The 10,944-nt window shown below is 35.6% G+C and overlaps 1 protein-coding gene across 2 annotated transcripts in view; it reads right to left on the bottom strand.

Moving 5' to 3' along the window:
• Window positions 1-10,944, bottom strand: part of SGPP2 (sphingosine-1-phosphate phosphatase 2) — a 132,206-nt gene that overhangs the window by 27,010 nt on the left and 94,252 nt on the right. For both annotated transcript variants that reach the window (XM_044667581.1, XM_044667582.1), the window contains 2 exons: window positions 5,232-5,411; window positions 1,917-2,006 (listed from right to left, as the gene is read on the bottom strand). In XM_044667581.1, the coding sequence (XP_044523516.1) occupies window positions 1,917-2,006; window positions 5,232-5,411 (270 nt within the window). The remainder of the gene's footprint in view (window positions 1-1,916; window positions 2,007-5,231; window positions 5,412-10,944) is intronic.

Here is a 10,944-nt window from a genome sequence, read left to right as displayed (position 1 = left end):
AGAAAGGAAGGAAGGAAGGAAGGAAGGAAGGAAGGAAGGAAGGAAGGAAGGAAGGAAGGAAGAAAGAAAGAGAAAGGAAGAAAGAAAGAAAGAGAAAGGAAGAGAGGAAGGAAGGAAGGAAGGGAGGGAGGGAGGGAGGAAGGGAGGAAGGGAAGGAGAGAGGGAGGGAAGAAGAAAAAGATAATAGAGGAAAATCAGAACCTCACCCTTACTTTGGTAGTACCAGCCCCTCACCCTCATACCTTGTTCTAAGACTTTCTCCAAGACCATTGGTCTTGAGAGTGCCTATACTAACATCAAGGGAAGAAGTCAATATTTCTGCCCTCTGGGAAACCACCCCATTATGGAAAATGTTTTGTTGAAATTCTGTTGAATTGGCTTTTTAAGAAGTACTTTTAATTCAGGCCTGTAGCTTCTACTGTTCTCATACATGCATACCTTAATGTTAAATTTTAACCTGAATTCATAAGATGGTTTTTAATTAAAACTCAATGATATTCAAAATAGTTCCTCCTCAAAAAAATGCAAAAAAAAAAAAAAAAGAAAGCCAACGAACCCAAGAGAACTTAACTTAATTCCATATTTAAGTCTATAAATGTATTTGGAGGCAGCCTCTTTGCCCTCCAAAGCAGTAGTGTAGCAAATTGAGAATTTACTCCCCTCCCACCTTCCCCCTGGATTCTACCACTTCCTCTTTAGCTCAGAGTGAGATGAGACTGAGAAGGAAGGAGACTCTTGAGTGCATAGAATGCTAGGACCCAGTACTGGTCAGACAATATTCCCATGACTAGAGCTACCCTCACCCCAGAAATGACTCCGGTGGTTTCAACATCCCTCATTGATTCTTTCGAAGTTAAGTTCAGCAGCCACACAAAGAAAGAACACAAAACCTTTTCCTTGTGTTTTGAATTAGCCCAGATCTTTGGCCTGTCTCATCTGAAGCACCCCATGTGTCCTTAAGTGATTATTCTTCTATTCTATGCCTACCACTGCTTGGCTCTTTGCTTTAATAGCTTTGGACAGATCCCTTTCCTCCAGAATCCACTGGGTACTGTGCCTTCTATTGGTTAAAATCTCTGTTCTCTTAACCCCACCCCCAAATATAAAAAAAAATACAACAAAATAAAGACAACTAGCACTAGTCAATAATTAAATTCAACTAATATGGATGGACTATCTACCATTCACATTGGGCAGCAACAAAAGGACAGAGAGTTCTCTTCCTCTTTTATGATACCCAATGAAGGCAATTTTCACTTTTCATGTAGTTGGGGAAAAATGCATCTAGTCAATGACTAAATTTTTAAAGTAACTTTTAAAATTTAATTTCCTTCTAATTATCACTAAATAAACATAAAGAGACATGAACATTTCAATATAAAATAAGATTGTATATAAAACAGCGAACTATTAGTTTTTTTCAAAATCTATTTAAATTTTAAATTACCCTGCTTGTGTCTCCTTCTGAAGTGATTTTTGTGGTGTTTTTTTTCCATGTATTTTTCAGACATGGCCTGAGTGTTGATTTACTTTGCTTGACTATATTCATTTGTTTTGTATGTGTGTGTGTGTGTGTGTGTGTGTGTGTGTGTGTAAGATGAGGGAATGATAAGACAGGGAGTAAATCAGTGAGTGTAGAAAAGCCAAAAAAGAAAAAAAAGAAAAGAAGGAATCAATAAAATCACTTTTCAAGTACCAATGAAGATGATAATACAATGCCCTGTTAATATTGTCTGGGGATTTAGTTACCATGGATATGTATGCCTAGCAAGAAGACCTTTCACTGGACTGAAGAGAAGCTGAATTAAATTGGTAAAGAATTTTACAAATACGAATAACATGAATAACGAATAACAATGGTGAACATTGTCTATTATTCCAATATTCAGCTCCCGGACTTGGGAACAAATCCTTACCAGTACTGTGTGCATTCCATTATAGAGCCGGCTAAGGGATACCATGGTAGAAAAGAAGATGGCCAGCATTAGTCCCGATGCAAAGGGGTACTGTGGAAAGAGGGAGAGAAGAAATAAGAGAGTTTGTATTGCATTTGGCATGAATTTGACATTATATTCATGAATAGAGCCCAATAATTTTGCATTCCTGGCCCCTAGATATGGCATTATCCAAACTAACAATCTTGCTCTACAGACCAGAAATGGAAACTATGAAATGGAACAGAGTGGAAGGAGAGAGGTGACGTCTAAGAATGAAATTATAGCAGTTTTCTTCCTACAACAATGCAAATGATCCAGCATAGAGTAAAGGAGTTGAAGCAAATGGAATTTTTCTTTCCACTTCTTTGAGCCCATAATCCTATTCCCTTGGCTTCACAGAAGTTAGCTAGGCAAGATGGAATTCGAAAGTGCTGCTGCCTAGATGTTTTGAGTAGCCGTGTCCTGGACATAGGGTGGCAGATATTTTGTTGGCACCCAAATAACTAGAGAACTGGGTTTGAGGTCAAGAAGACTTGAAGATTCTAGGTTGGAATAAATCCCTAGCTGAGTTATGCAGGGCATATCTCAAAATCTCAGATTCCTCATCTGTAAAGAGGAGATACTAATAACATCTACCTTAGTGGGTCTAAGGCTGTCATGGGGACCCCAAAACAATGAATACAAAGTTCTTTGCAAACCTTAAAGCATGATGATTATGATGATATCTTCCTGTGGGATGATCCAGGAAGTATATGTCTGACCAAGGAAACTATGAATATGTACAATTTAAATGGATAGAGTACAAGTTCAACTCATTCATTCTTTCTTTTTTTTTTCTTTCCTTCCTTTCTCTCACCCTCTGTCTTAGTATCAGTTCTAAGACAGAAGGGCAAAGAATAAGCAAAAGGGGTTAAGGGACTTGCCCAGAGTTACACAACTAAGAAGTTTCTGAGGCCAGATTTGAACCCAGATCCTCCCAACTCAATTTTAATATTAGACAGCAACTGAACAAAAGGAAAGTATGCTCATTAACTATACCTAAAAAGATGTTATCCCCAAGCTCAAAGAGCTAATAATTGCTTGTTCTCTATTGTGTTCACTCAGTGATGACAATGCTCCAGAGACCTATTTTTCTTCCTAAAAAAATTTTTTTTTTTGCCAGCAACTATTAAGTCTATTTATTCCAACCTGGGTCCATATGAGAATCTTCTTTCAAAGACATGCCCAGCAAAGAGTTATCTAATTTCTGCCTGAACATTTCTAGGCATTAAGGACCCACTTTATGCTGAGGCTGATTTTTCCTTCCTAAAATTTTAACAATTGTTTGGCCTTGGATATTTAACTACATTAATGTTAAAATTGACCAGTTAATATTCACACTGTTAGAATTTTGGACATTAGCATTAACCCAGGTTCACACAGCCATCCAAATATATTTGTATCTGTTTATTAGAAGAAAAGCTAGAAGAGTTAAGTAGCTACTTTTATTAATCACAAAAATATGTAATATATAAGTAAAAAAGGAATCAGAATACTCTTGCTACATATGAACTAAAAATGATTTAAAAAGAAAAGGTTCAGTGTAGTCTTATGTTAGATCCATCTAACTTCTGTTTCCTGAAGACAGTGTCCTTTTTTGCTGCTCAAATCTCTGGTGGCAGAAACTTGTGCTGAGCAGCATGGCCGATGGTTTCTAGCAGCAGTGTGAGGATGCTCATGTCTCACCTGCAGGCAGTCCTTGGCCTCATGACTCTCAGATAATGTTCATAATAAAAATTTGAGAGCAGCTGCAGACATTGGCACCACCAACATCTATTACCTATGTTTTTTGTTGTTGTTGTTTTTTAATTTTTCTTTTGAATATTTTCCCCTAGTTACATGTTTCATGTTCTTTCCCTCTCCCCCAAGCCCCCCTATTCCTCCTTAGCCGACCCACAATTGGGGGTTTTGTTTTTTAATTTGAAAAAAGACCCTCTGATTTAAGTAACATACTAAATTGCTAAAATATGTGTCCCCAGATTTGGGGGTGGGTGGGTAAAAAGGATGGAATTTTCCTCTTCAAAAAGGATATCTCTCCGATTTAACTGAGATCTAAAATTTGCAGAAGGGTAAGTCATCTCTAAACAGTATAAATAGTTCACTAAATGGTGAATGACCATTTTAATGTTTATGTTATATAACTCTTAAAGAGATACCTGGCTCCTACCCACTCCATCCCTGGCCTTACCAAAGAAGGGCTGAGAAAAGGTACTTCCCTCCCTTCAGTGGGTGGATGGGAAAGATTATGAGTGTGGAATATTGTGCATACAAATGCAGGTGATGTTTGGGCTTGTTTTTTGGAGTTATATTTCCCCCCTTTTCTCTTCTTTTTATTTTTTGTTACAAGGAATTACTCACTGGTAAGGGAGAAGAGAGGGATCTATCTAAAGACAAAGGTTATATAAAAACAACACATATCAATAAAAATTAAGAAATGATCTAAAGCAAAAGCAAGGCAGCTTTTAAAAGTTGTTAATGGACACCTCTTGCACAAGTAGCATTCAAGTTATTGCATAATCATAAAAATGAACACATTTTCCATCACACCTTATTAATTTCTTAGCAAACATGTTGTAAAATTAATCCCATTTAGTTCTTTCCTAAGCAATGCTTTGAAGCTATTAATTAGAGCAGGAGGCTCCTAAGAACTCTTGGTTCAGGGTGATGGCTGGCTAGAAACAACATATCCAAATAAATGTGGTGGTTTCAGCTCAATCCCTGGAGACCATTTGTTCAGATTACAAAACTTCCTAAATCTAGCACAACTGGTTGCTCTAAAGAAAAGATCAAGAGAAATAGAATTTAAAATGTAGGCTATGGCTGAGAGATTGAGAACAATGGTACTTGGGGGAAAGTTTTATTAGATGCCTTAGTGAATGTTCAATTTCCTTTGGTCACTGTTTCATGAATTTCAAATTTGTTCAAGCTGTTTTTAAGGGGAAATTCTGAAATGGAAAAAAAAATCTATTCTCCTAAGATAAATATAACATCATCCCTCCCTAAGAAGGATCTCTCTGATAGAGAAGCAGCAGCAAATGAACGAGGGTAGTTGCTCTGTGTTTTAATTCCAGGTCTATCCTAAATGTATCACCTCAGAGAAGTCCTCCTCTGAATTTTGGTTTCTTCTGGGAGGTTTACCAGCTCTCTAAATTCCCTTTAAATTCTTTAAAATCCCTTCCACTTCTAAAATGATTCTAAGATCCTTATAATTCTAGTCTCAGTACTAAAAAGATTATCTTTGGAGTTGTTTACTACCTTGTATCTGTTCATTGTAGAGAAGAGAAATGTGAACGAGATTGCTGTGGCCGCCATGGCGTGAGTAGATGGCATCCCATATTCATCAGCTAGTCTCTTTTCTAGTTTCACAACAGGAGGGGTGGAGGGCCGGGGCCACTTCAGAATATCTTTCAAGATTTGACCTATATACATAATCACCTGCAAAAGAAAAGGAATGAGCTAAATTTCAGTGGATGTACATAAGCTGGAAATTCAACACGTGAAAATAGTTTTTCAGTCACACCTTGGAGATGCCCAGTGTCCAAGATTGCTGGGCTCTGCCCTCGACACTGTTCCCCTACTGTTGCCACCCATCTGTGAAGCATAGTAGGCAGTTGTTGGAACATATTTTAAGAGCACCAGCCTTCTGTAGCCTCGGAACTACTGAGGAGCTTGTAACAAGAAGTAATGATCCAGCATGCCAATAAGTACAACAGAATAATTCAAATCGGGCAGAATTTCCCATTAAAAAAATGACTAAAGGCTTATTATTCTTGAGAAAAGGCAGTTAAGAAGGATAATTGGAGTCCATTCAGTTGGCTGTAATAATAAGTCTGAAAAGAAAAAGGATCACATAAATATTTTTTGACATTTTCAATTTTATTTTGTTTTTACATTATATAGTCAATCCTCAACTCTTGCTGAGTTCCTAGAAAATGGTACACATGTAAAGAATGTAAATATTGATATGTTGAAACTATGGGAAATAGGGAATTAACTTCCCATGACCACCAAAAACTGGAACCTTTCACTAGAGATTGATGGAAATACTATTTTCCACATACAATTCTTTTTTTTTTTAAACCTTACCTTCCATATTAGAATCAAAACATTTGAACCCAGAACTTCCCATTGTTAGGATTGGCTCTCAATCCAGGGAGTCACCTAGCTGCCCCCTACATAAAAGTCTTTATAACAAAACATGAATTCTGATAATATGCATTTTTCTAACATAGTGACCATGAAAAAATTCTATAAAATACAGCATACAAAACAAAATGAGTAATTTCTCAGTTTAAAAAACAACACATTGATTTCTGACAGTAATATACTGCATTAAACCTTTCTACAATGGCCATCCTCTGAAAACCAAGGGGGACATTTCTGGGACTTTAGCCACTGCTGTAGGAAGATCCCAAGACTGGCTAGGTCTCCAGGTCACTTCCCGCACTCTGAATGCAGGGGGAGCTCTTTTTTTTAGGGTGCCAAAGACCAACGAAGCACCTAGTAGACTACCAGTTGCTCCACAAATTTGCCCATATTGCCCATCTCACTTTTTTCTCTATTACGCAGAGCCTGGAATCTTCCTGTCTGCCAATGTGAAAGAAAATGAGGCTACTAATAAAATCACGCAAACGTTCAAAAGTCCAAAAGTGAAATAGTGAATGTTGACGATTGACTGTATTTACAGATTATTTTTGTTTTGTACAGGATCTCTTATAACAAAGTAAAACAAGTAAAACTAATCTATGTGATACAGTGACCTCATCTGAAAGGTTGTTTAGCATTTCATATCTGCAACAGGCTATCACTTTCCTTTTTAATTCATAGAAATTATTAATAGAAATCTATTTTTTCTCTCTCCTATTCCCTACCCCATTTAAAAAGAAGAAAGATAAAAAAGAAAATTTCTTGCAATAAATATACACCACCAAGCAAAACAAAGTCCTCCAATGACTGTTGGGGAAATTTTATATTTTAATACACATTTTATGAATTATAAATATATATGCATTATTTTTGTATATATATTATCATTATGCACCCCAAAATCCATCAATCTATTACCTCTCTGTAATGGACAGCATGTCTCAGCATCAGTTCTCTGGAATTATGAATGGTCATGTTTTTAGTGAGAGATAAACATAAATCAGAGAATATGATCATTCCTTCTCCCCTCTTAGATTAAGAACACAAAGAACTGGTACACTTAACTCAATTATTACTTCCAAGAACAAGCATTTGAAAAACATTTTTTTAGAGGAAGGCAGTTAGATGATACTGGGAATGAATGAGTCAGGGATGAGCCTTCTGCTTATTTTTTATTTCCTTTATGATATCTCTTAAACATGACACTTTTAATCATGACTGTTATTCGCTTTCCAAGAACATGTCTACGGGTTTTTTGGTTTTGTATCTAATGTCATCGCTTGAGTAAAAATAAGGAATTTAAAGCTGTTGTTGCTTTTAATCTTTGATTAAGAATCTCAGAATCATTTTGATCCACTAGACACACTACTGTAGATCTTTCTGCATTTGGATGTTCTCTCTGATTAATCCATGGAATGCCTCCTGAACAAGGAGTATTATTTGAGTTTACCAAATAGCCTTTGGAATGTGTAGCATATGTTATTTGTGTGTAATGGAAGTTTCCTATGGAGCTATAAACCACAGCCATTAACTTCGCTCAGCAGGCCATAACCCCAAGGGCCCAAGACCTCAGTGAAAATCCTACTAGAATTCCTTTGCTAAGATAATATGACATGGAAAGTTTGACCATGTTACCATCCTTTTACGGCCAGGAACTGTTTCTCTAGTGTACTAATGCGTCCATCTTTCCAGGTCTCTGAATCTTTCTTGTGAAGCTACTGTATTTATTCTGTATACACTTACAAATGCACTTCTTGTCTTTCCCCATTAGAGTGTAAACTCTTCTTCAAGAAGTGGGATTACACCATTCACTGTGTTTGTATCCCCAGAGTTGATCACAGAGACTGCACACTTAAGTTACTGAATAAATGCTTTTTGGTTAATTGGTTGAAGAAGCATATCAAATTGCTTTTTTTCCTATCTGCTGAATTAAAAATAGTATACAAAAGAAAATAAAAACTACAAAATAAGAAGCTGATTTGATCACCACAAAGAGGAAATTAAAAGAATTATACTCAATTTTACATTAGCAAAACTGAGAATACAAAATACAAAATAGTCAAATCAACAAAGCAGGTATTTGAGAAGTTAACTCAATCTCAGGAAAAGGCCAAACCACAAATCAATTGCCAAAGCTGGGGGAAACTCCACATTAGAAGGAATTTAATAAAATGTTTAAAGAACAATTAGATTCTTTTCTCCAAAAAAAATTCACAAAAAATAGAGAGGGAGAGCACTGAACCAAATTCCTTTTTTTGATACCAATAGGGTACTGATACCCAAATAGGAAGCAAGGAAGAAGAAAAGAAGGGAAATATAGATCAATCTTACTAACGAATAGGATAAATAAAACCCTAACAAGAAGACCGAGAGCAAGCTATGTGGTACAGTTGATAGAATGCCGGACCTGGAATCAGGAAGACTCATCTTCCTAAATTCAAATGTGGCCTCTGACAGTTACTAGCCATGTGACCCTGGGCAAGCCACTTAACCCAGTTTGCCTCAGTTTCCTCATCTGTAAAATGAGCTGGAGAAGCAAATAGCAAACCACTCTTGGATCTTTGTAAAAAAAAATAGAATTATAAGTTGGACATGACTGAAATGATCAAATATCACCATCAACAGCAAACAAACAAACAAAAAAACTACTAAAAAACTACTAATGAGACTAGAGAAAACAATTCATTATGATAAAGTTGAATTCATATCAAGGTTGTAAGCAGGATTCAAAATTAGGAAAGCATAGTACAATTAATTATGTAAGCACAAAGAGAATAAAAACTACAGGATTATTTCAATAGATACAGAAAAAGTCTTTGACAAAATTCAACACTCATTTATATTAAACAAACAAACAAACAAACTTTAAAAGGCACAGGCCTGGAAGGATTCTTCTTTAATATAATCAAAAGCATATATTTAAAATAAGGGCTAACTTTTTTTTATAATAGAGAAACACTAGATAATTTCCCAGTATAATTAAAGGTAAATATAAGGATGCTTTTTCTCCTCACTAGTATTTGACCTAATTCTAGAAATGCTAGGGACAATAGTAAAACAAAACAAAACAAAACAAAAAACAAAGGTATAAACCCTGGTAAAGAAAAGATAAAAATATCCCTATTTTCATATGATAAAAATGATATGATCATGTACTTAGAAAACTCCATTGAAGCTGATAAGAAGCTAACTAAAAAGATTAACAGTATACAAACTTAGCCCATAAAATCACCACATTTCTATATAAGGCTAACAAAAAAATCAATAAGACATTTTAAGATAAGTTTCATTCAAAATAATAACAAAGAGCATAAAATATCTGGGATTTAACTCATATAAAACTTGTGTAAATACAACTACAAAACACTCAACAAAAAAGAAAAGATTCAATTATTGAAGAGCTATTTACTGCTCATGAATAGATAAATATTCCAATATAATAAAAATTAAAATTCTATCTAAATTAATTTATAGATTTACTTCTATTCTAATCAGATTGCCAAGAAAATACTTTTTAGAACTATACAAAATAATATTCATTTAGGAGAAAAATATTCTGCAAATCCCAGGGGAATGAGGAAAAGTGCAAATGGAAGGGACATAGTATTACCAGATTTCAAACTAAATTATGGAGCAGTATTCCTCAAAACTGTTTGGTCAGATGTAGTCTGAGCAGTCCAGACTATAGCAGAATTATAAGCTCATTTTAGCTCATTTAATCCTCATAACAACCCTAGGGAGTAGAAACTATTATTATAGCAAATTTTAAAATGGAAGAAACTGAGGCACAAAGGTGAAGTAATTTGCTCAGGGTCAGTCACAAACTAGTATATTTCTGAGGTCAGATTTTGAACTAGATCTTACTGACTCCAAGACTAGAGTGACTCTATCCACTGTTTCATTTATCTTGGGGATTCAAAGAAAAGAAACCTCTCCTACTTATACCTTCCACTAAAACTAAATCTTTTTAAAGATGAGCACCACCTATCTTTTCCTTGAGAGGTTGCTTTTTTTTTTTTTTTTTTTTTTGTAATTTGGGAACTATCCTTAGACTTTTTACTTCTTTCTTTCCTTTTTTTTTTTCAAACCCTTGCCTTTTGTCTTAGAACTGATACCAGATATCATTTCCAAGGTAGAAGATTGGTAAGGGCTTGGCAATTGAGGTTAAGTGACATGTCCAGGATTACACAGCCAGGAAGTGTCTGAGATCAGATTTGAATGCAGAACCTCCTGTCTCCAGGTCTAGCTCTCTATCCAGTCAGCCACCTAGCTGTCCCTTTTCATTTATTTCTATTAAAGCTAATCTTTTGAGATTTAACCCAATATTCTAGTCTGCCAACATCCTTTTGGATCTTGACTTTGTAATCTACAGATTGGTTTTTATCTACTAGCTCTGTGTCATATGCAAAATGGATAATTATGCCAATCATACCTTGAACTGAATTGCTGAAAAGGTGTAAGATTAACACACACACACACACACACACACACACAGAGCCAACTATAGACCCCTGGGGTACCCTATGACCAATTCCCTAGAAGTTAATATCAACTTGAGTCCAATCATTCTAGTAGTTCCATAGCCACTTAACTATATGATTATCTATCTATCTATCTTGCCCAAGGAACACATGAGAAACTTTGTCAAATGCTTTCCTGAAGTCAATGTAAACTATGACTATAGCTTTAGGTTAATTTTCAAGACTAATAACTTAAAAAAAAAAGAGGGAGAGAGAGAGAGAGAGAGAGAGAGAGAGAGAGAGAGAGAGAGAGAGAGAGAGAGAGAGAGAAAGAGAGAGAGAGAGAGAGAGAGAGAGAGAGA

Source organism: Gracilinanus agilis, chromosome 3, assembly GCF_016433145.1.
Source record: "Gracilinanus agilis isolate LMUSP501 chromosome 3, AgileGrace, whole genome shotgun sequence".
NCBI lineage: Eukaryota > Metazoa > Chordata > Mammalia > Didelphimorphia > Didelphidae > Gracilinanus > Gracilinanus agilis.
This window is presented reverse-complemented; position numbering and strand designations above follow the sequence as displayed.